General features: G+C 43.5%; 1 protein-coding gene across 3 annotated transcripts; it reads right to left on the bottom strand.

Annotated features, from left to right (window-relative positions):
• Positions 1-791: 791 nt before the first annotated feature.
• On the bottom strand, positions 792-24,319 carry LOC131267517 (syntaxin-1A). 3 transcript variants are annotated; one of them, XR_009178385.1, is made up of 10 exons: positions 24,262-24,319; positions 22,710-23,293; positions 9,634-9,814; positions 9,457-9,530; positions 9,176-9,359; positions 9,014-9,087; positions 8,719-8,856; positions 6,547-6,657; positions 3,903-4,058; positions 2,579-3,475 (listed from the first exon to the last, which is right to left on the bottom strand). XR_009178385.1 is itself a non-coding variant. In XM_058270412.1 (9 exons), the coding sequence occupies exons 2-9, from the start codon at positions 22,740-22,742 to the stop codon at positions 1,467-1,469; spliced, it is 873 nt and encodes a 290-aa protein (XP_058126395.1). In that variant the 5' UTR covers positions 22,743-23,293; positions 24,262-24,319; the 3' UTR covers positions 792-1,466. The 3 variants fall into 3 exon arrangements, 2 of the variants coding, with proteins under 2 accessions (XP_058126395.1, XP_058126397.1); XM_058270412.1 differs by lacking the exons at positions 2,579-3,475; positions 3,903-4,058 and adding an exon at positions 792-1,544; XM_058270414.1 differs by lacking the exons at positions 3,903-4,058; positions 6,547-6,657 and adding an exon at positions 5,196-5,306.
• Positions 24,320-24,590: the final 271 nt, after the last annotated feature.

Raw genomic sequence — 24,590 nt, 5'->3', positions numbered from 1 at the left:
TGGTTTAATGCAGTATGGTAGATAGTGTGTTCGAGTATGGTATTAAACATTAATTAACGGTGACATTCATATATACCTGTTGCAATTTACATGCTAATCAAGCAAAAGGAGACAGACACTTTGGTGGGTAAGTATGAGAATAACATTCCGTTCTGTTCAGTCTGCATCCTATGGCTCGATTCCTATTACAGCTCTGTGGTGAAGGATCGTTTCTAGTGTTCTGCTTGTCTGTGGCGTTATGCTCTCTGACAGGTGTTTCTTGTGCTGCTCAGTGGCATCGCTACAACTTAGTTACTCTCTGCTAGTTGAAGTTTTGATTGCAGGATTTTTGATTGCTTCCTCGATTCATATACTCTCTCTCCGTGTGAAAGCAAGTGAGTCACTCATTCAAGATAACATTTCCCGGGATGTGCCTATACATCCAGCTCACCACTGCCCGGCCACTACTTGCAACTAATAATCTACTTTTCACTCTGTGATCTTATGTTCAGTGTGCTAGGGGTTGGTTAGGCTGGTAAGTTCTATTGAGACGGTGCATCAATCAGTTTATCTTCCAGTTTCACCCTCGTATGACCGATATGGGAAGGTTTGGTGAGTGGGACACGTGATCGTGTGGATATTAAGATGGTGAATGGGAAGAGTATTTGATAGAATCTGTGTCACAGTTGAAGTAGAATTTGGCAATGATGTTCATGTAGTGATCGCTCTGCTCTGATATCCGCGATCGCACGCAACGCAAATATTACCGTCTGTTCACTTTTGAATTGTTTGGTTTTTTTTTTGTTGCACGACGTGACAATATTGTCTTTTCCTTTTGCGCAAGAAGTCTGTCCGTTCTGTGTTAGATAGGTGCTCCCAGATCCTGCCAATTGGCAAATGGTAAATGGCACCTGCAGCTATAGAACCCCTTACGCGCTACCCGGATGATTGCCGTGATTTTCTACGCCTTGCGCTTGCGAATCAATGGCGATGCGTACGAATAGCAATTGGCGTTGGCAGGTACAGATGCTGCTCAGCTTTACTCGTTATTGCCACAGGTCGATTATCGGTAGTGTCGCGGGGGGTAGGACAACGGAAACAAATATACACCCCCGTGGATAAAGTCGCAAAATTATACTTTTTTTTAAATGCTCACATCGCTATGCTTAGCCATATTACAATATCTTTGTCGTCGTCGTCTTCTTCGTTATGAAGGAAATGCACGTCGTTATGCTCACACTATTCACGTCTACCATCGGTCAATACCGTTGTTCTCCTGGTGTTACCGCATCCCTTTTGTAGCTCAACGATAAATGTTTCATTTTCTTCTCCTTCTTCTGTGGCTAAAGCACCGCGCGTGCTCTTCTGCGCGGCAACTTTGTGCTGTGTGTAACTTTTCCTTATTGGTTTTGGTAACGGGCATCTCCCGGGTGTGTTGTCTCGGTGTTTTCTTACGCTCCACTCGTTCCCTCTCGTGCGTGTGCGCTTTACATGAAGTAGCTACTGACGTAGGAAGCTACGATCAGGCCGAGCACGGTCAAACAGATCAGGATCATAATCTTCTTCTGCAGGGTTGTGAGTGCAAAATATCAGCAACAGCATTGCAGGTGTTCAAAGTGTGTAATTTGTGAGATGGTTTTTTTTTATTGTTGTTGTTGTTGTTGTTGTTGTGGAAGGTGAAAGGAGAGAGAGATAGTTTTAGTTTTATGATTATATATTCCATCACGGTCAGGGATACGGATAATCGCTGACCCAATTGTAGGTTCCAAACTAAACAAACGTTACTCAAATGTAAACACAAAAGAAAGAAAAGTTATACCAAAATAACCGGGGACATTCTTCCATTCAAGCAAATTGAAAGTTTGAAAACTAGAAAAAATGTAGTACGAAAAGGTGAAAGATAATGCCACAATTTTAAAATTATGGCTAACAGATAAGAAAACTGTTTGGAATTGTATAAATGTATACCATAAGAGGTTTAACTGATTATTCCATCAAACCAAACATGCAGACACAATATTTCCGTATATATATTCTTTTAATAAGTTATAATGAAATAGGGTAACGTGTTTTAAGGAAGAAATGAAAAAAACAAAAAAATAATCAAGTGAAAAAGTAATTCTTGAGAGCCGCAATTTTTAAAAAGGCTACCATGCACGTTAACCATCTGAGGAAATAGAATATTCAATGTTGTTCGGTGTTTCCAATGTATTTTGATGTTAGCAATGTTATTAATGTACACTTGATTTCCATCGTCAAAAGGCACATAACACATTTTATCAAACAAGTGATCAATGTGTTGAATATTTGCTATGTTTACATAATACAACTACAACTAATATCAATTTATTGAAGTCTTGCATACGAAGGAATGGCATATACATCAAGCATAATGCCCGCTTACATTCGTCCCATTCATTCATCCGAACAATGCAACCAAAACATGCGCCATTCCAGTATATCATATTCATAATAGTTTCGAATGATTTAACCTATGTTAATGTCTGTGTTCCAGAAAGGATTTCTTGGACGGAACTAGAACCAACGTTGAACATTGCTGCCCTTACGTGGGTTACGGAAAAAAATGAACCGTAAATGAGTGTTAAAGAATTTTACTGAATCAACAAACAAAAATAAACAATACCATTACAATCAAGTTTAAAAATATTACTTATTTTATATTGTTCGGCAATTATCACTTCATAAACGCATTTGCAGTCAAAAAGGTTTTCTATAATCGATTTCAACAAAGTGCGACCACTTATATGACAATCTTTCTCTATTCTTTTTCTTTTGTGAAACTATGTAATAAATATTTGATCGAATTTTGACACTATGTTCACATCCCCAAAGTTTGCATATAGTTGTAGCACTGATCAGATACCCAGTAAATAAAACAATGCTCGGTTTGTACGAGGAAAGTTGTTCTTCTGTACCATTTGAAACCTTCGCACATCCTTGTAAGCATAAATGCCATACACTGTTACATTAATTAACACTTAACACTTGTGTTCGGTTGTTCTCACGGTTCTGCAACGTAGGTTGGCAGGCTTAAAACAAAGAAGCACTAGGAGGTTGTAACATAGTGGAGCTACGTTTTGGTTTACATGAGTAAGAACATAATATTTTAATTTACAAGAACATCCACACTTAATTCATCTAGCAAGCGCGAATTTTTCACTTTTTCATAGAACCAGCCTTCCATGATTAATTTCTCTCGCCACGCTTCCAATCTTGCGGACAAAAAAAGTTCTGACTTACGCTTCGCAGTATCCTTCCGTAATCCTACCCTTGTGTTTGGTGGTGACGTAGCGCGAAGGAACATTACACGGTTCCATTGATTCATCCTATACCTCTTCTGGTGCTTTCCAATAAACTGAAACTTGTTTACCGCCCTTGCTTATGATAATGTGCTTGCCTAAGTTTACGTTACGAAAATAATAATTATTATTACTAGGAGCGTTATTGAAAGGCAAACTGCTATCATGACTTTTTTCTGTAAAAATAAAGAAAAAAAACGAAAAGGAAAATAAATAGAAAGAAGGTGTATAATAACACGGAGAGAAAATAAGTTGGGTTTTTATTTCTTATCAAAATGCCCTAACAGGCGTATTCCATTGTTACTGTTATTTATGCATACAAGAAATCAATGAACAAAAACTTCTTATAGTATATTAGTATTGTTATTATTATTATTAGTACAGACTTATTAATTTGTTAAGAAGTTTGCTAAAACGACTCTTTAAAAACAAGATTTCCAAATGTTTTGGCAACACAAAAACGTGCCTATGAAAAAGATCTGTATTTTTGCTTAAGTTGAGATTTTCTTCTTTTAGTTTACTTTTTGTTTGCACCACAGGCACGAACTATGCAAACATTCCCGTTTGGTGGAAACACACAACACTCCTAGAGATAAAACCTACCACTTCGGTCGGATGATTCATGAACACACTTTTTCTACTACCCATCTTGGTTTGACGCGGCGATAAGCAGCTTCCCGTCTACGTAAGATAAACTGCCAGGAACACTACTAATATGATGATCGTTACCAGAACGCAGATAGCGATCAGGATTTTTTTCTGTAAAACAACGAGGTAATCAAAAACATCAATCAACCGCGAACCGTGTTGCATCGTCTCATCTAAGCGTTGACTTGTAACAAGGACGGACAAACAGTACCGGGCAACACCACATGTGTATCGAGGACAGTTGTTCGATTACATTGGTTACAATTAATCCACCCACGCTTTGACAGAATTTTCCACACCATAGAGGAAACAAAAAAGGCAATAATTTAATGATGCTATACAAATAAAAAACAATACACAATTTAAAGTATCAGTGACAACGCGATTGAATTTTAACACCAATGTAGCCACCATACTCACAAAGCATCGCCTACTTGGACACTAGCATTAGCATAAACTGACACTAAGAACTTTACCAACGAGTTAGCACATCAAACTCTTTCCACCGATCCCTGCTAAACTGTACAAGCAATATATGATAATCGCTGATAAAGACTTTATTCTATATTGAAATTATTCCTCCCAAATGGATGCCATCCAAAAGGATGAATACTTGTTCTTTTTGCAAGTACGGGAAAGGGCGCTTCCATCGTGGACGCGGAAAATTCCTACCAACCTATGACCTTTACGTGATATTTGAAGCGAGCTGTAAGCAACATGTAAAACATATACCATCACCCACTACAGACATACTTTTGCGGGCATAAATTCACATGGTCGTAATTCTCGGAACCTTCCTACCCCTCTTTCTACCGACCACTAAGCATGGCCGAAGGGGGATCGACCTTTATGCCCGGACGCACAGTTTATTCTACGATCAGCAAACGAGATATACCGTTGTAACATTTACTTCGTTGCTTTAAATTACAAACACCTTCGTCCGAACACACGAGTGGGAAAACATTTCCTACAATTTTCGTCTGTCAACGCAGTGAAACTTACTACCAATCATCCATTGAAAGGCATTTCTTTTCGAGACCGCAAACGGGTTGATCCTCCGGGTATTAGATTATTAGATTGATAGAATAAGAATGGAATGATATAATAATCGTTCAGTTAGTGTCGTTGGAAACGAAAGTAGTTGATTAGTTGTTTGAACACCACGAACCATCGACCAGAGCGAAAAGAAAGAGTGGTTGTAGGGATTAGCAGTTTGTATGTAGCTATGTACAGTGCCTGCTAACCTACCTTTCTGGCTTTGGCCATATACTTGACGGCTTGAACCAACTCTTGTTGGCCCGTTGTAACGTGGTCCCGACTGCTTTCCACATGGTACTCAATTCGGTCCACCATTTCACCCTGTCGTCCGGCGTGCGCGTTGCCCCCGAAGGTGCGTCCAGCAGGTTCGAGGTCGACCGGGACAGGAGCCCACCGCGAGCGAATGGCGCGAGGAACGGGGAAGGGGAAGCAACCACGTGTGTGGAATGTGTCACACCAGCGTCGCCCGACGGCGGTTTGCGGTCCAGCATCGTCAACAGATCGGAGGAGGATTTCGATTTTGTGCGATAGAGATTTTTCGTGGGAGTGTGGTGGTGTTTGGGACGGAAAGGGCGGGAACATTTGGCAGACGAGGTGGTGGGGGTTGGTGTTAGCCGATCACCGGGCGACGATAGACCGCCGTAGAGGGAAGCATTAAATGAGGCAGTGGAAGAGGAGGCGGTCGAACCGGGGTCGGAAGTCGTAGGATCGTTGTCGATACCGCCCGTTTGCCGCGAGGAAGACAATCTCGGCCAAGCCCGTAGAGGGAAAAGAATAGAGTTATTGTAGCGAGCAGTGATCATGTGTTATGTAGGAGGTGGTGTTTTAATAGAAAGGCGACACTCGCGAGAAAAATCGCCATTACCCAGGTGTTTCCAAGGATTAGTCGACAGAGCGGTCGTTAGAATTAGGGAAAATTCAACCCAAATTAAGGAAAAAGAGTTACACAAATTTAGTTTTCGACCAGTTGAAAGAGTGGGGCGCGTTTTGGTATTAAACGACGTAAAGTTTGTTCGATCATATTCCGCAATCATACATAGTTTCGTATTCCAAACCATACCAAATCAAATTGCATACATAAACCGAAAGTGAGAAATCATTGTATATACAAAAAAGACAACACATGCCAATTAAACCGTAGGCAAGCAATATTGTAAGTAATGTTAGCAGGTAAATAAGCGCACATGCATAAAAGGACGTTTGTTATGAATTAATAGGTTTAGTTATGTGAAAAACAAAATACAAAGCAGTATACAAATAGTAAAAGCATTATCAACAAGATACATAAAAAAGAGAAGCGATTCCCCATAGTATATTATTTAGTCATTTATAAAAGAAACATAAAAAAGGTTATTGGCAACCCCGGGTGGGACGTGGAAGGAAACGTGGTGGAAATAAGGAAATGGGATTCAAAAGAAATTTACGTTCCGAGGGCATACGACAAACATACAGGGACGACGGGCCCGCCCCACGGAGGAACGGAATAATGAGTAACGGAAATAAAAGAAAAAAAGAAGAAAAAACACACAAAATTAGTGAAACTGTTGGTAGGTTTACTCACCCGGCGGGCTTTGCTTTGATATTTAAGCGCTTTCTTTGTGTCTTGTGTCGCTGTTTGAACATAATCCATTGCATGTTCGACGTGATATTCTATACGATCAATCATTTCACCCTGAGGGAAGAGGAGGAGGTAGTCGTATTTTTGATAGTTTTCTCTTAACTGTCTCATCATTCGTCAGGTGCCAACTTATTGCTTCGTTTGTTTGGATTTGCATTATACTACACACACACACACATGGTGGTTGGTGGATCATTCATGGTTAGAAGCAAATAGTGATTTGCTTGGGTTTTTTTAGTTACTTGTTTGTTTTACAATACTCTAACTGGCCACACGTGAAAGATCTACTACAAAGAGTGTCAGTGTGTACATGTAGTGAGGACGATGGACACGCGTCAGTAAAAACTAACATTGACGGTAAACCGGGCGACCCGAAAGCTTCAACAGGTAAGTGAGTGGTTGGGTCGGTTTACGGAATTCCAACAAATAGATCTTTGGTTTATGTTTAAATGAGAAAATTTAATACACACACACACAAACGAACACACGCGCACACAGAGCGCGCGTGCGAAAGGATCCAGGTGAGGTGAGTGAAGAATGTTTTGTACGACATACATACAACACAGTATTTCCATCAACATACACAGATATTACGATATACACAACAACATTTACACGGACAGTATGGCTTTTAGAAGTGCCATCGTGAAGAAGAAGAGGCACAAGTACGATTTAGTATGATAGTATTCACATTTGGCATTACGGGATAGAAAAGATTTGGTTTTGGAGTAGAGATCCAGAGGACAAACAAAGAAGAAACGACATACAAAGAGAGAGGAACAGAGTTTCGTACTGCACTCAGCAATTTAGCAATAAATAACCATTCAACAAATGGTTGCTTGGATTAGAGTAGAAACCTCACAATTACAGTATTTCTTTGGTGAAACAGATCGTTTCAGAACCAGGTCCAACCGGGTATGATTAATTGATAAGAGATGATGTGTATAGCTTGGTGTTACGGCAAGAACTATCCGTCGATGTTACTCGGGCGTATTTTGAATTAGACGACGGGATGAACTACTATGTATATGCAGATTAATCTAGCAGCTCCTTAGCCTCCAAAGTAGCGCTTGAGGATCAACGCAAAGTCCTTAATGTACTGGAGCTGGACAACGGTGAGCCAGCCAGCGGATCGAGGTCCGGAGACCCGTGTCGTGTTGGATTTGCTTCAATCGTTGGGTCCGTAGCTGTATCGAACACCATGGAACCGTTTTAAAGTTGCACGGTGTTGGAACAGTGGACTGAACCATATGTTGTAATAACGATTGGCACGATATCTTTGCTGAATCTTTTACAAGCCTTACGTACTAAAGGTGTGAATAACATTACAATGAAACAATCTATAGCATTTAAACCGTATCGAAAAACATCAAGCAAGGGTGTATGAAAATATGGCAATATGCCGGAAAGAAATAAAGAAAAAAGCATGTATGTATTTTAGGAAAGAAGTATGTGAGCAATCCATGAATCCACTTAGTAATGAAAAAACCGCCCCTATCCAGAGGATACCGGATAGCAGCTACCGTCGCCGGTAAAATAATGCCGGAGAGAATTTGTGGGTCGCCATTTGCATGCAACTGAAGATGGGACAGAAGGCGATAGAGGGGGATGATCATCTTGTCATCTACCACACACAACAGCGCTTAATAAAAGTGCGGAGCAACAAACGCTCGCGTCGACCACACTGAAAGATGGCGTTTCAATTAAATTAAACCGTAGAGATTTATCACAAATCTCCAACGTTGCCACAGAGGAAAACATAGGAATTAAAGAAGGATTTCGTAGGTTGAGCAATGCAAATACACACGGTATTGGTGTCTTGCTTGGAGTGATACAAGGGGGGAACAGTTGGGAAACTACAAAGGAAGGTTAGGAAGCTTAGAGCAAACACTCGGATGTACTTCAAGGAAGGATCTTCCAATGATCCGTACATCCACTGCTCATTCGGTTCGTTTTCGGGAATGATATATTGGAGACGAAGTATTGTGGCGGCTGCAGCAATGCTTCGCCTACGCACGGCCAGGGAAGCAGATGGTGCACTCAACAATACATTGTGGCGCGGGGTAAGGATGAAAGAAATAGATAGCATGCATACGTTGGAAGGTTTAACTTTACCTGACTTTCAACCAACATCGCCATGTCCATGAACATGTCATGCAGCTCCCTAATTGAATTTTCCAATTTTATAATATCCGCATGCCGTGCCTCGATGTCAGCCAGCGTTTGCTTCGCCTGCTGGGTCTCCATGATAATCTATTGTACGAAAGAGAAACAAACATGCACACTCGTTACTAAGAAATGAGCACGACCGCCGAAGAAGGGAAAGGGCACGCTTATTCCTCGGCAGACCGCAGAGTCGCCGGGACGGGCCTGTCCGTTCTGCCTTGTGACAGCGAATTTAGTAGTTTACCCCCTGCGTGAAGACGGCCGAGTTTCCTTGCTCCAACATCTCCTCCAGCTCCTCGTTTGTCGTAGCTCTACCCGCTGCAATCAGACACGGCAGACATCGGAAATGGAATGTATCATTAATAAAGTGCTACCAGCGCGTGGGTTTCATCAGCGCCTCACGTACTAATTTCCAGCTGTCGTTGTATTCTTCCTTTGCACCGCTCTCGGTAGTCGGTCTGGGTCCGGTTGTACTCCGTCATGACCTCGACGAACTTGCGCGAAAGAGCTGAGTGCTGCGTTTTTCGTATCCTCAGATCGGCGTTCGACTTGCTCTGCTGCTCCTCCTGCTCAATGTTTTGTTCGATACCCTAAAAACCAGAACAGAAGGTGTGTTTGTATGCGTGTGTATGCATTTTGAATTATAGATGCATTTGCGCCGTGTAAGATGAGTCCACCCATGCTTACCTTGAGCTTCCCTCTAACTCTGTTGGCAGTTTTTTTGATGTCGGCCATGAGGTCTTCGAGTTCTTGTTTGGTTTCTGCAAGGTACACACACGGGAAGATGAAAGGGAAAAGCCATGATTATCTCCATCCCACCGGTGCTGCCGCCAACTCCCCCCCTTGTTTCCCCCACGAGCTTACTTTCATCTGACTGTGGCGCCGAAAGGATGGCACTGTGTTTTTTCTTCACCTCCTCGACGTTCGCCTGGATTTTGTCGATCATCATCCGTATCTCCTCCACCTCCTTGAAGAAGTCCTCCATGAAGCTGCCCTCCACCGGGACAGCCACATCCTCGGGCATGTCCTCATCGTCGCTTTGTGCCTGTTTGTTGTTGTTGTTTATTTTTTTTGCAAAGTGCAAGTATGCGAAATGAATGGGAATGGGAGAACGGTGAATGAGACAATGATTTGCAGACGACGTTTCGCTCGCGAATGGAATATTTAAACTCATATAGACGGAAAAAAGTAAACGCCAAATACTACCAAAAAACCAATAGAAGGATAAGTAAAAGATTGGAAACAGCTGGAAAACGAGAAGGCAGTATTTATATATACATACATAAAGAGAAAACTGTGAAAAGCGGTCTCCGAAAGGTCTGTTAAACGCCGTTTGAAGGAAAATTTAGTTAAAAGCAACGTTGTTTATCCATCAAAACAGAAATGGTGCGTATGTGATATACCAAATTAAGTACGATAAAAATTGTAACGTTCTTGAAAGACTCTCCCCACATGCCCCTTGTGTCTTCCGTTTATGATGCTCTAATACACTTTCGGTAACCAACACAATATGCGACTTCAGCAGCGGAATTCCCAGCTCAACAGTGGGCAAACTCATTTCCGATCCGGTCGTAAATCTTACGGATCAATAAACTTTCTTCCGTCGGTTTTTGGTTGGCCACCGAGCGTGTATTCTGGGTCATTTGTATAAACGTAAGGACCACAATGTGTCCCGCTTTTCTCTGCCATCAGCAGGGAAAACTGTCTGCTTCTGCTACTGGAGAATCCCATCTAACACGAGCGCAACCACGTGACACACTCGGAAGGATGATGTTTTCCATGCGGCATGAAAAGCGAACGAACGAAAGCGTTCCTTTGTTCTTTATCTTTCGTAGATTAAACAAAAAAAAAAACTACTAAAGAATATCGAAAACAAATGGTTCAATTTATTTAAACATAGTCTTCAAATTAACCGTTTCGCGTATCCTAACAATGCCAACTTTACGCTAGTGTTCTTTTATAACTCTATCGAGAGAGAAAAAAAAAACCATTCCGACCGCGTGTTTTCCCAACAACATTTTCCTTTATTCCACACAGCCGCACCCCGTTTATTTGGTGGTGCAAACTCAGCAAATATTTACCATTCTATTCGAAATCACTTTTCTCTTTCGCATGCCCACCACCAACCAAGTGGAACGGAAATATTCTCCTCCCTTTCCATTCCACGCGCAAAACGGTCCAACCAACGGTTGTATTCTTTTTCCTTCTCTGTCCCACTTTCTCAGGGAGCGATAAACCACTACTAAGTGTTTCTCGACCTCGAAGGTGCCATGCGCGTAAACTGTTTCCCAAAACTGTCCCAACGAAGGCAAGAAAGTGTGGTAGAATCGGTCTGTAGAAAAGGTGGTAAAGGAAATATGGCAACATTTCTTTGGCAACCCCTGGCCTGATCGAAGTTGTTCGGTTCGAAATGGGAAAAGGTCAGCCCGATTCACCGAACAAAACTTCACAAACCACCAGGCGTCTCCATTGACTTTATTTTGGCAAAACAATTGGCACGGAGATTGTGGTATTATGGAGTGAAGAAGTATAAAAAGGTTTTATCCTAGACCGTTGCGCTTGATGCAGACATTGTTGGGGGAAACCACAGGCATTGGCTTCCACATGTGGAATGAAACACGCTGTATGCTACAAAACACCAGGCTGCTCCATCGAAAAAATCCGCATCATCGATCATCCGATATTGCTTCAATGCACAACAGTGTTATAAAATGAAAAGGAAAAAGCAATCTACAACCTCCGAGGTTCTCGTGTTCTAATTGCATGCCTCTGTTTGTTGTGTGTATTTTGCCGCAACGAATAGCATCGAGAGTAAACGAGAGAGGGAAGTACCAGTTCATTAAACATTCACGTCTTCTCTGGGGCACGCAAATAATGGGGAGCTCAAATGATATTTGATTCGATTTGCGTGATAGTCGTGCGAATGCAAACGTGCCCGGTGGTGATCATTGACGTTTTTATGGACCCGAACAAACAATTCAGATAGTAATATAGGAACATACAACTCTCGTAGTATCTCGTTTCATATAACCGAACGAATAGAGCCAAGAGATAAGACTACATTGTGCACCCTTCTATCTAGGATCACGTGTAGAAGCAATCTTCATTCAAACCCATTCAGATGTGCTTAAGCTCGAACGCGTTTAAAATGCATTTAAAGGATAATACCCTTCGAGAGGAGGCTGCCTTGGAGTGTCCTCTGTCCGGTATGGTATCGAGCGGAAAACAAAAAAAAACTCAACTAATCGTCTTATGATCTCTCACTCCACCAGCGAAATGTTGACGTATTTCCTCGCTTGTCTGCGTAGGTCTGGTCCTGGCATGCTTTCCCCACCGTCAAGACAATACGCCACAAAAGAGGATTACTAGTGGCGGAGAACAAGAAGATAACCCTCCGAGTTCTCCTGCAATGCAACCGCCGAGGTATGGAGGTTCCATTCTTCAGAGGGCAACAACAGAGGTGTGCAGAAATCAGCAGTCATTTATCGCCAATGCAGCAAAAGTTGCGACCGCTACACTGAAGGCAAACTATGCGCACATACACCAACGGTCCAAAATGGTGACTCAGATGCAGCGCATTATTGGGAAAGCCGTAAATAGACACGGGTGCTATCATTTCCGACACTGAGGCAAACTGAGCTGAAAATCAAATATTAACGTCCCATTCGTGATTGCGGCTGCACACGATGATATCACGCGAAGGAGCGCAGAGAAGAGGAAAGATTATTTTCTCCTTCCCGTCTTCAACGCTTCGTAACGTCTCGAACACGACCAGTAGCAAAGAGATAAGGAACGGAACCATCGAGCACAACCCAAGAGATGGTTGTGCTTTTTATTGCTGTGGCAAAACAGCCAGACCAAAATCATGTGAATTTCATTTGCCATCGGTCGCAAACAATCGATCTTAAATGGTAGAATTAAACGCAGTTTATGGCAAATCAAATGAACCAAATAGTCCACCGAAATGCTGATGCACACCATTATTTCATTTCATTTGAAAAAAGTGAGAGTGTTTCAAACGATGATAACTTTGTTTTCTCAAGCACCTTTCGGTCACACCCAACCTCCTCCTCCTTGTCTTTCAAACGATAATTTAATTTTGTAGACATCTATTAATAGCACATTACGTACGTATGGCCGGCCTGATTATTGCAAGAAAATCAAGAGCTTGCAGGAGGAAACAGCAGGTTTTCTATTATCCACTCTCACCCTACTCTTGCCTTTATTTTCATTGATAACCTCCCATATCTCTCTGCGTGGATCGTGACGCCAAGACGAAAACGACGTGCCTCACAAGCCCCTCATCGATGGAGATCATCGTTCTGACGTCAGTCTCGCAAGGCAACAAGGCAGCTTGCGAAGATAAACGACACTCGAAAAACCCACGTTTGGAAGTGGATGGAGAAAACACGAAACGGGTCAAAAGGTTCTGATCTTTTGTTTGGCGTGTGCGTGCGTGTGTGTGTTTTGCAGAACGGATCGATCGATTTTCCAGCCAGTTTTGGAGAAACCGTTTTGGGCCACCGAATGAATCACGCTGCTCGGCTCGGTTTGGGTTGGGTTTCGGTTGGGTTGGGTTTGGTTTATTGATTCCTTTCCCCCCGCCCGTCATTAAACGGTCTGTCAATCGTCTGTGCCAAAAAGAGGCTAACCCTCCGGTCATCAGCATTTTGGCACCATTTCAAAACGCGATAATTAATTTACCAAATCAATATACTGGGAGTTGGCTACTCTCGCTCTCTCTCTCTGCTTCCATGCTGTTCCCGTTTCGCATGGAAATAAAGAAAGTACCTGTTTGATCCACTGCCAAACGAGGAACGAGCAAGCAACAGCCATTCGAGAAGGTGGGTACTTTCCGTTCCCCTCTTCACAATATTGCTTAATGTATTCAGCATTCCAAAACCCCAACTCGAGATGCACATTCTACCGAGCGACATTTCTTGGCAAGGATGGATGCCCTTTGCCCTTAAACGGCGTTCGGAATGATGCTTCAGATGTCACGTTCCCACCGAAAGCATAATTTAGTATGCTACCGTTATCGTTTTGCGTACTATTTCCATGGCTGTTAGGCTAACAGTTATTTAGGTCTCTCTTTTATTGAATTTGGTTCTACATTTGAAGCACATTTCCAACAGTCTGCCCATTTTCATTGGTTCGTGCATGAGTTCGAAATATTAAACACGCGCACGAAGCGTTTAAGTTTTCGAAACAATTTTCCCACGATCCGCCCCAGCAGAATGCAAGCTGGAGATCATTTCTCTTGGGAATGGCACCGATAGGAGATTACTGCTTTCAACTCTGGTGTGATAATTCTCTCTTCACGGAAAACACATAACATGTCATGTGTGCCGCTTCTTCTAGCCGTCGTCGAGACTGCGGCAACAGTACGACACACCGCACGTCGGTGGAAATTAACATCCGATGCATACTAAAAATGATAAAACGTCATGAGAAAAAGACAGAGAGAAAGAGAGAGTGAGAAAGAAGAGCGAGAGCGATAAGGGGGAGCTGGATGGCAAAAAGTGTATGTTGTTTGCGAAAAGCTTGTCCCTCCCCACGATTTAGCCGCACCCACACCAAAGTGGCCGGTGGAACGAGGGCCTACGCCAACAAAAAAGGACGTGAAGCTAGAGACTCGTCGGTTGAGCATCCAGCACCAACCAGTTTTCCTTCCTTTTCCGGCTGCCACCGACGCGCGAGAGATTGTCACACATACACACGTACATGGAGACCTGTTCCGCATCATCTCGATTGTCCTGCTCGTCATTCCAAAAAACACACACACACACAGGCACACAGACACAAGCGAGTTGCAAGGATTTCCTCTGACTCCGGCACGCGATGACGACGCGAGACGGAACTGCGCATGATCGTCGGTGCGATGAGTGTTGCAGACAAAATTTTCCCATTATCCTCTTGGTCGGGCTCCCCATCCCCTCTCTGCCGGCTCTCATTCCCGCACTTGAGCGCACGCAACACCCAGAAGAGCCCGTTTTCCGCAACGCATTGCGCCATTCAGAGGACGACAAACGACGACGACGACGATCGCAAACGGGGGGGACTTGCAACGCGACCACAAAGACAATGATGAAGCTTTGGTCTCGTCACGAACAAGATCAGCATGCTGGAGAAAATAGTGTTCCTCCGGAGCAAAAGTGACATCGAACCAACACGGTTGGGTTTCCATATTATATTTGCAATAGATCCATGCTGTGCAAAAGGGGATCCATATTATAGGAAATATTTGCCATAGATTTTCAGTTACTTCGGTGTCAAGCCCACCAACCCCAACAACCCCGTTCGACGACGAATCAAACAAATATTTATCGCACCGAAAGCGAACTGTACGAACTTGAACTTTGTTCGCCCTTGACCGCCACCCACCCACCCAAACCGAAGCACAGACAGGTTGGCGGCGGCGGCTCCGGTTGAGGGTTTCGAGAGGGTGCATTTGGATTTTGCGGAAATAACACACAAAGGAGAGGGAGAGACAGGGTAGAAGGTCGTCCAGTGCCAAAACAACCGAACCTGCGTTTTGGGGCGAGTTCAATCGTTCGATCGTTGGAATATAAATAAATGTAAAATCCTTGCCGAGCACTGGAGGGGCGCTCCACGGAAAAGTCACGGCTTTTGGCCAAGGCCAAGAGGTCGTTGGCGGGCGAGAAAATTAATGGCAAGCGTCGTGCGGGGCGGCGAGGAGGTGTGCGCATTCGGAAAACCACGCCAAGGGCATTGCAAAGGTCGCTCGCGGCACGAATATGGCCGGCTCTGAAAAAAGGCTCCAGAGTGTGGGAGAGAAGGTGTTAATCAGGCAACCGACGAAGCGATGCAATCGCACACATTCTACAAAAAGGCAAGAGCCGCTTCTTCCCGATTTAAGTTTTACATTTTGAAAAATGGAAACAAAGTACATTACAGCGTTTTACATCTCACCTAGCAAACCGGGCAGTATACGTAGAACATCAAACAATGCTAGCCTACTGTAGTATTTGATGTTGAATCGTCAAACCTCCAAATGGCAACACAAACGGGTAAGTAGATAATTCGTCGCTTTCTAGGATCTACCAAAATGATAGTTGTCGCATGGATGTTTGTAGTAGAGTTTGACGATTCAACATCAAATACTTTACAGTAGGCTAGCATTTTTTATTTCCAAGTACACTGGCCGGGTTGCTAGGTGAGATGTAAAACGCTATATTGCAAAGAAAAACTACTTAGATTAGTGAAAAAGGCCTTAACCGTCAAAAATCCTCACTCAACGAAATCTTCGAATGACATAATGGGACCTTTTTCCTTGACAAAATCGAGGGATGTTTTTTTCCTTCCCTTTTTGTCCGGCTTATTTGCCTGAAGCGTGAGTATTTCTCTAAAACAATGCTACACCCACAACACTGTGTGGCGACACTGGAATGGAAAAGCGACTCATTCGCCGTTGGCGTGATTATCAAACGGTGGGGTGCGATATGGCCATGCATGGGGCGGCAGTAACACGACTTACATTCTTTCCCTTTTTTTTTTACTGTTAAATACAACATACATGCAATGCGCGTATGAGTATGTATCTGACCTTCCGTGCGCGCCGACACCAAGCGGCGACGATACAAACACGAAAACACGCACAGCTTTAGCCTCCCTTATCGCACCCGGAGCTATCTTTCAACCCTCATCATGAAGGGTAGTGTGTTTTCTAAAAAAAAAAAAAAAAAAGAAAAATATCGTACATACAACAGCACCGGGGCGGGGAGAAACATGGTTCGCCAATTTGAACGTTATCAAACCCCGCTAAAGACCCCAAAATCTCGCATCGCGTTTCATCTATTACACCAACAACGCGGGGTTGTGGTTCTTCTTCCGTTGCCGTTGCTCTTGCTGATCCGTTTCGCTAAGATCTGGACGCTTCAACTGTGTGACCATATTGGATATACATCGGGGGGAGGGACAACAGCCGGAGCTGCGCCTTCTGTGAATGTGATGTAATGTGAAACACAAACACTGGCGCCCCGCTTTTGGACGTGGGAACTATACTGCCGACTCAACATTTCTGCGCCACTGAGTGTCTGAGTGAGCAGAAGAAGAGCGTCATCGTCAGCCCCATGGAACACCAAAAACACACCGAAAGCAACACCGACAACCGCTTGTGGTTTGTGGAGTCGGCCACGGAAATACCAGTAAAGCCGTGAGTAATTTAATTTCAATCAATTAGCCTTCAACTCGTAAGATCTCCAGCTGCTTGTCACTTGGGTTGCAGTAGAAAAACACCCGATTCATATGGGGGCAAGTGATGAATCATGTGCCCCCTTCCCCCCACCACATCATGCCTCATCGCATCCGTCGAATGGGGGGAAGGGTTGATCGTTTTCTTCTCCGAGTACAAGGGAGTTTATTCTTCCTCCCCACCGGACCGGATGACATCAGACGCAGCGTGAGAGACGGCTCATTCCGGCAGCTGCACAAGACTTGTTTGGCCAGCGTTTTGCCTGGAAAATCACGCTCGAAGCTGCGCTGCTTTTGGTGTCGATCGCGCTGTGCTTCGTTCGCTACAGTGAGAAGAAAAAGTAAACTTCCGCCAAAACAGCTTCACCCGAGAAAGTGCGATTAGCGAGCACTGTGACCCACTTCGGGCAATGGCGGTTCCAAGAGTCCAGCACAGTACCAGTTGGTCGGTTATGTTACAAAACGAAAAGATATGCGGTTAACTGTATGCTTCAACAGATATATCTTAGCACCACGCCACGAAAACATAGAATCGACAGAAAAAGTCGTTCGGTGTTACCAGACCATATTCATTTGCATGCGACACCAAGTGTGATAATATTAAGTCAACTTTACAAACAGAAAATCAATAAGCGTGTTCCTTTTTGACAAACTCACCTTACAGAGACTTTATGCGCGATAGACACACATATCATAGTTATAACATAAAAATACTCAACACAAACAGTAAGGCAGAGCAATTACACAAGTGTAAAGATATTTTCAACGTCTCGGCAAACATAACGTAACAAAATTGTTATCAACAAACGAAAATGCCATAAAGAGATGACCGATATAAACTATCTCAAGGTGAAAAAAAGGTTGTTTTTAAACGATAAAATTAAATGATTGAAATCTGAAAAGGGGAAAAAAAAGCTCGCATACATCATCATCATCCACATGCAAAGGAGAGTACATGATCGTGCAAAACCGCCGACATCGTTCGAGAGGGGCAAACAAAACAAACTCAATAATATCGAGAAATCAAGAAAGAAGCAATTTCCAAAAGGGGGAACAACGTTTTAAAATATTGTTAACACGAAAATCAGGTGAACTAACCTCTATATCCTTTAGGTTTTAAGTATACGGTATTCACAGTTTTACAGTACAGAAGGTGGTTGTTTAGTCATGAATATTTGTTTTTTTTTTTGTTTGTTTATAATCGTTATTTTGCACAACAAAACACATCCACAAAACCACAAACGATTACATACATTCAGATGGGCACGATAGCAGGAAGATGATTCATATTTGGTGGTGGTGGTGGTGGTAGTGGTGGTTGATGATTCATTTGCAGTACAGGTAGAAGAAGTAGTAGTAGGAGTAGTAGTAGTAGTAGTAGTAGTAGTAGTAGTAGTAGTAGTAGTAGTAGTAGTAGTAGTAGTAATGGTTTAGTAGTAGTAGTAGTAGTAGTAGTGGTAGTTACGGTAGTGGTAGTAGAGAAGTTAGTTGTTGCAAATATGATGATGATGATGGTGGTAGTAGTAGTAGTAGTAGAAGTAGAAGAGTACAACAGTTATGAAAATAGAAAATTAAAAACACATTTATTTGTACATTTATTTACAACAATCATCAAATAGCGGGGCGTTGAATCACAATCATATAGTATAGCTAAACATGTAGGTATAAACGGAAAAAGGTACGATGATACGCTACAAAGGAAAGGATAAACACATCAAAACATCCACATCGGCATGAGAACAAAGACAGAAGAGAAGGACAAGAAACGAAAAGCGAGGGAGGATTAGAGAACAAACTAAATAATAATCAATCTATTAGAAGTATTGTACAACGCTCGTGATATGCAAACCCGATTCTTCTAAGATGCATCCTAATATGATACGGGTGACGAACATGAAATGTCAATCGAGTACCGCCTTTTGTTACTTCGTCGCCATTCGGTTTTTAACACTACCTGGTTAATGATTCCTCACTTGACTCCGTTACTGACTTTTTTTCCGTTTGCCAGCAAACGTTCGTTCAAGATAAAACTAAAACCTCATTTTGAAGCGTACCTACATATCTATGATTTTTTTTTATTGTCCTCGTTTCCCACATTAAACTGAAGCTTTCAATGTGATCCTCTATTAGGTAAAACAACTACATCATGGAATATAGTTATTCTACCATCGAAAGGATCGATCAATAGGATGATGCCTTGGTTAGTCTTATGTAGTGAAACACAAGCTGCAAGCACAAACCATCAATGAACATTTAAACATCGAACAAAAACATATTCTGGTACATATACAATAGGCACACATACACACATATACGTACATACAAAATTCACACATATATTATGACATCGAGATAAACAACATCGAAAGAAAACTATTTACAACCAGGTAAACCTGCACCAATTACGGTTTAGGTTCACTTATAACAATGCAAAAAGTAAAAAGGAAAGAACTCTACGATAATTTAACCAACGTCGTTTGCTATCATTTCTTCTATGTACGATTTCCCAACAGTAATCAGAAGGTACTCTCCTCTACCTGTAGCCATACAAATAGTAATGCCAAAATGTCTTCAACTAACTCGTGGCATTCTGTATTCCTCGTTCCTCGTCGTCTAGACATGAGAAACTGAGGGCCATAATTTATGCCACACATTACCCATTTTTCCAAAGCATTAGCGAGACTAATCAGAGTGAGGCACTAAGCCATAAATAAAGATGTTTTCAAAAATACACTTTATAAAATAATATAAACAGTAGATTCAGCAGTAATATGCTCAATATTGTAGGTGTGTGCTAGGACAGACATTATGTCTTGCTATAGCCTAGACGACAGGCTAGCTCAAACAAAGTTCTTAAAAAGCAACACATTGCTTCAACTGATTTACATTCCAGCGACAAAAACTATATATTAAAAAGGTTTTCCTACCAGCGGGAAATTTGCATTTTCATCCGTCCCGAATCGAAAGCTCCGGCGAAAAAGAGCCTGTCTGGACTGAAGCCCCGAGTCGGGTCCCAGAGAAGGCAAAAGGTTCGGGGCTCCATTACCGATGGTGGAATATGCATGACTTCGAAGCCCACTTCGCATACCCCACTGGGGAGGAGATTTCCATCCGGCTTTTCATTCAACCCTCGGGCCCTGCTCTCCGCGGACACCGTGGAGAAGGACAATGGTGTAGAAAGCAGATGCGGGCAACCATTTTCCTCCTGCGGTACTTTCCACCGACATTATGGCCGTCTTCGGCATATCGAGTTCGGTGGTAATAATCTGCAAAATGCCGGAAATTATGGAAGAAGACGCCGCGGAAAAGTCTACGCGTTTTTGCACTCGGAAAAGCGTGCGAAAACAGGCAAACACATATTCTTTGCGAATATCCTCCTACAGGTTTTCTCGGCGATAGATCACCTTCTTCTTGTTTCCGCTGTAGGATTTTCTGCCCCTCCCCGCAGACAATTCCTTGCGCAGACGCACGAGAGTACGTCGTGCACACAGAGAAAAGAAGAAAAAAATAGATGCATGCACCTATTGACGTGTGTTGCTTGCTTCACGTCAGCATTCCGAAGCTGCCCAAACCAATAGTGACGTTATTTCATTGTGCTTTCTGAACACTCCTGCTGCCTAATAACATTGCAGGTTTTTGTGCCATTCCCTCCTTCTAGCGATTTCTACTGCTTGAAAGTCCGATACATATTCTTAGTTATGTGTTAGCTATGGAAAAGCAACTAGTTCATTCCATACACAATAAAAGCTACAACGACATGTCTTGAACATGACGAGAGAAGAAGTGTCAATCAACATAAATTGAAAAAGCTTTTTGCTCCTACTTTTAATATACGTATACGTTTAATTTTGTTCCTTTTAGTTTAGCTTGGAGTAGGATGAAATATCCAATTGCTTCACCTTTACCTTATCGTAAAGTCATGGCATACTGTTGAACAGTTCGTGAAGTCATGGCATACTGTAACACATCCGTTACTATGACTGGTTTGGCCTGAACAACAGGTATAACACAATTCTTCAAGAAGTGAATAAACATGTATTCCCTTTGTTAAAAATATGAATAAAAAAAAAGGACCGTTTCTTTCCCTTATAATGCCATGTTTCAAAAATCAGCTAGAAAATTGTCCCCCCTTGCCAGTGACTAAATAATGGATGGACATGGTTTCATTCATGAAACAGGAAGGCAAAACTTCCCCTTTGCGCCATTGATCTCCCGCACCGATCGACGGTAAAGGGAAAAAGAAGAGAAAAAAAAACGATAATACACGCCACGCAAGGATAATCACCCCGCTTCCTGCTCGGTCGGTCGATTACTACCACTACAGGCGAAAATGGTTCCACAGTTTCCCGCAAACGCTTCGGAAAAATACTGCAACCTCGATCGTGCTCATCGGTCGGTTTTTGTTGCCCGTCGATGAGGTCGAAAAAGAGAGTAATTTCGGTGAGCACGGGATAGAGCACATGTCCATTTCCCGGAAAATCCTATCACACACGCTCCCGGAAGGTGGTACGAAGAGTGGACGTAAGCAGAGAAGCATTCCCGTCGTGTTGGCACGAGGGCGACAAAAGTGTTATCCTCGTTTCTCGACTACACAAAAGGAGAGCAGTAAGGCAAAGGGAAAAGCAGTATATAGAGAAGGGGGAAACTCTCTCTCGCTCTCTTCGAGGGGATCCCTCCGTAGCCATGCGACTTTTCCTGCCCTCGTGGATAGCGTGGAGGGTGTCCTTCCGCGGCTTCCACAAGGAACGTCTGGCGAGAAATACCGACGCACCGTCGCAGGCGCACAAGCGGTTCCTGCGGAAAACACGCTAGTGTGCGCGCGTGACCACAATTAGCTGCTCCCACCACGAGACAGGAGCGAGAAGCATTAGCCCCCCCTCTCTCAGGGGTCCTTCCCTTCCCGTCCTGCCGTACGAAATCTCTCCTTTCTTCCTGATTGTAGTGCAATTTTTCGCACCACCCACCAAACGAACCCTTCCACAAAGCAATGTGACGTGTCCGGTGTCGGTGGAGGGGGAGGAACCTGTGTCGGTGGAGGGAGGGCTGTATCAAGCGTTCACCGGTGGTAGTGACCAAACAGGACGATCTACACCCACACGCACGCACACCAAAGCCGAGCAAAAGCTTCCGTTTTCGGTGCACATGTGTGTGCGATAGGGATAACGAAAGCTTAGTACCGCTCTCTCCCAGAGCCACAGTTTTCCTTGCGGTGGGAAAAGGGCAGAGTACCCCCGCCGCTTTGCCACCCGGCGTGCACCACCCCTTCCCGCTTTTGCCTGCTACTGCATCATTTCATCGGGTGGGGTCATTTGGTTTTGGTTCCACGAAAAAAAAGGGAATCACCCTTTCCTGAAAAAAAGGTAATCCCCCCCTCGAGAACTCGGGCGATGGGCGCTCATGTTTCGCGATTGACATTTTCTAGTTCACACACCGGTGGTGAATTTTCGCTACTCGGTGTAACTACAGTTGAGAAAGAAATAAAACAGAAACTATAAATCCGATACTACCGCAGACGAAATTAATCACGTGATAAACGAGCGCTCCGAACTATCGGATCGTACGTAAAGGTGAACAAAAAAAAAAAACAGGGAGAAAATCTAGGTTTATCTACAACTAGTATGAGATGGGGAAAGGATTGGCTAGCGTTTGCTTATGAGGGGTAGGGGATGTTACGAAAAAAAAATATATAGGGGCATGAGGTGAAAACATTCAAGGGAAACACCTACCGCTTGCAAAGCTGCTAATCTATCCTTCGTCATTTTGACTGCTTCTTAGCGCCGGAGCGTCCTTCTGCACACTTCGCTGGTTAATGGATGCGGGTGTTTGTAGGTCCGTGTGTGTGTGCTGTGTGTGTGTGAGAGTGTTAAATCGTCTGTGGTTGTCCTCGTAGGGCTAATCTAACCGACGACGACGACGACAACGACGAAGACGACGGCAACTGTACTGAAGATGGATTTCAATTTTTCTTATCGTCGGTGGCGATGTACGTGTATGTAGAATGTAGATTTGTGAACAAGTGTCGGGATAATTATTTGCTTTTTTTTTTTGGTTGTCTTCAATCCTTCCGAGGGATTTGAAACTTCGATCACCTCCACCAACCACAAAGAGAGAGGGGGAGGAACAGCCGCCGATCGATCGATCGGCAACGGCCCTTTTGGTTGAAGAGGACACGTCGGCGGGCGGGACACGGCAGGGAAGGCAGTATGATGGAATGACTTCTGGTAGAATCACTAAGGTAACTTTATCGACTGCTTTTCTTCACTTTCCGCACAACGATGGGTGGCACTTTCTAACACCTGCACGCCGCTCCCTAGATGCATGAGAAACAATCATTAATTTGAAAGATCGAAAGAGATTTAAACGCAAAAAAACTTGGCACTTGGAAACTGCAGACTGCGAAAGGGTTTTTTGATTTTTGTCACTACACTACGGGCTGTGGCTTGAATGAAAATTTGAAAAGTCGCCGAAGGGGTGTGCCTACGTACGAATGCCACCCGCATTCGCGACACATTCTGCGCTCAACGCTCCAGGTTTGTCCGACGCGATTTCACTGCATGGGAATTTGGGAGGTTCGGTTCGGAAAAATCGCACACCAGGCGTTAACACCGCAGCAGCCGTATATCCTTACCGCCGCACAAGGACCCACATTCGCAACGGTCGGTTTGCGTGTGGCCAGGGTCGGTGGTGTCGGTGGTCTCTAGCATTCGGCGTATTTTAACACTCTCAGCAGTATTCGCAACAGCAGCAGCGTCGAAGGGAAAAATCTAGCTTCGTGTGAGAAAATCGATATCTTCTCGGCGACGACAACGCTTTCCGCGACCGACTTCGATGCCGTTATGCAGCATAATCATGAGTTTTCTCTTCGAAAATCGACGCACTCTTCGAACTTCGAAAGCGGCTCGGAGTGTATGACACTGCGCAGTTGTTGTTTCTCGGAAACTCTTCGAGAAAGTATCGATTTTTCCGCAGCCGCCAGCTAAGAATTGCTATGAAAGAATATTTTCCCATTTTAAGTAGTTTTTGCAGTGGAAAACGATGGCTGTCAGCTTGACACCGAGTTTAAACGTTTTGGATGCAGTTGACGCACAAACACTTGAACAAAATCTAGGGCAGCAAATCTTTTCATGGCACACGGCCCTCGCTTCGTAGGAGGGGCTTTTTCACTTGCAGCACGACAAGCAGAAGTGCTTTCACGAACTGAATCTGTTAATCCACTTTTCGTGCTTCAATGAAATGGGTGTTTCACGCGGTGCATCGAAATAAAATCAGAAAACTCACAACACCCTTCAGAACCGACGACAAGACTCGACCCGTGGTTACCTTCTCCGACGGCACATCAAACACGAATGAAGAGCGACGAATGTGCGTGGACATTGGACATTGCCAAGGTTCTTGCAACAAAATGTGTCCGCTGGTTGCAGTGCCTAAAATTGCCAATTCTCGCATAACTTGTTGGTTCCTTGACCGATTTCCATAAATGACCCCTCAAACGAAAGGTCTTTGCAAGACGCGTAATTTTGTCTCAAGGAACATATTACATTTTATCCATCTTTTCTAGTTATTCTACCAGCTCACGACGAGAGAAAAGAGGAAATTTCCTCTCGCGG

Source organism: Anopheles coustani, chromosome 2 (genome assembly GCF_943734705.1).
Source record: "Anopheles coustani chromosome 2, idAnoCousDA_361_x.2, whole genome shotgun sequence".
Lineage (NCBI taxonomy): Eukaryota > Metazoa > Arthropoda > Insecta > Diptera > Culicidae > Anopheles > Anopheles coustani.
This window is presented reverse-complemented; position numbering and strand designations above follow the sequence as displayed.

What these genes read in the sequence shown, in the direction of transcription:
- LOC131267517 (XM_058270412.1), bottom strand. Translation starts at nt 22,742, where the DNA reads ATGACGAAGGATAGATTAGCAGCTTTGCAAGCG. An exon ending in GATTAGCAGCTTTGCAAGCG is followed by an intron (nt 9,815 to 22,709) that starts GTAGGTGTTTCC and finishes AACAACAAACAG; the next exon opens with GCACAAAGCGACGATGAGGA. An exon ending in CGATGTTGGTTGAAAGTCAG is followed by an intron (nt 6,658 to 8,718) that starts GTAAAGTTAAAC and finishes CTCTTCCCTCAG; the next exon opens with GGTGAAATGATTGATCGTAT.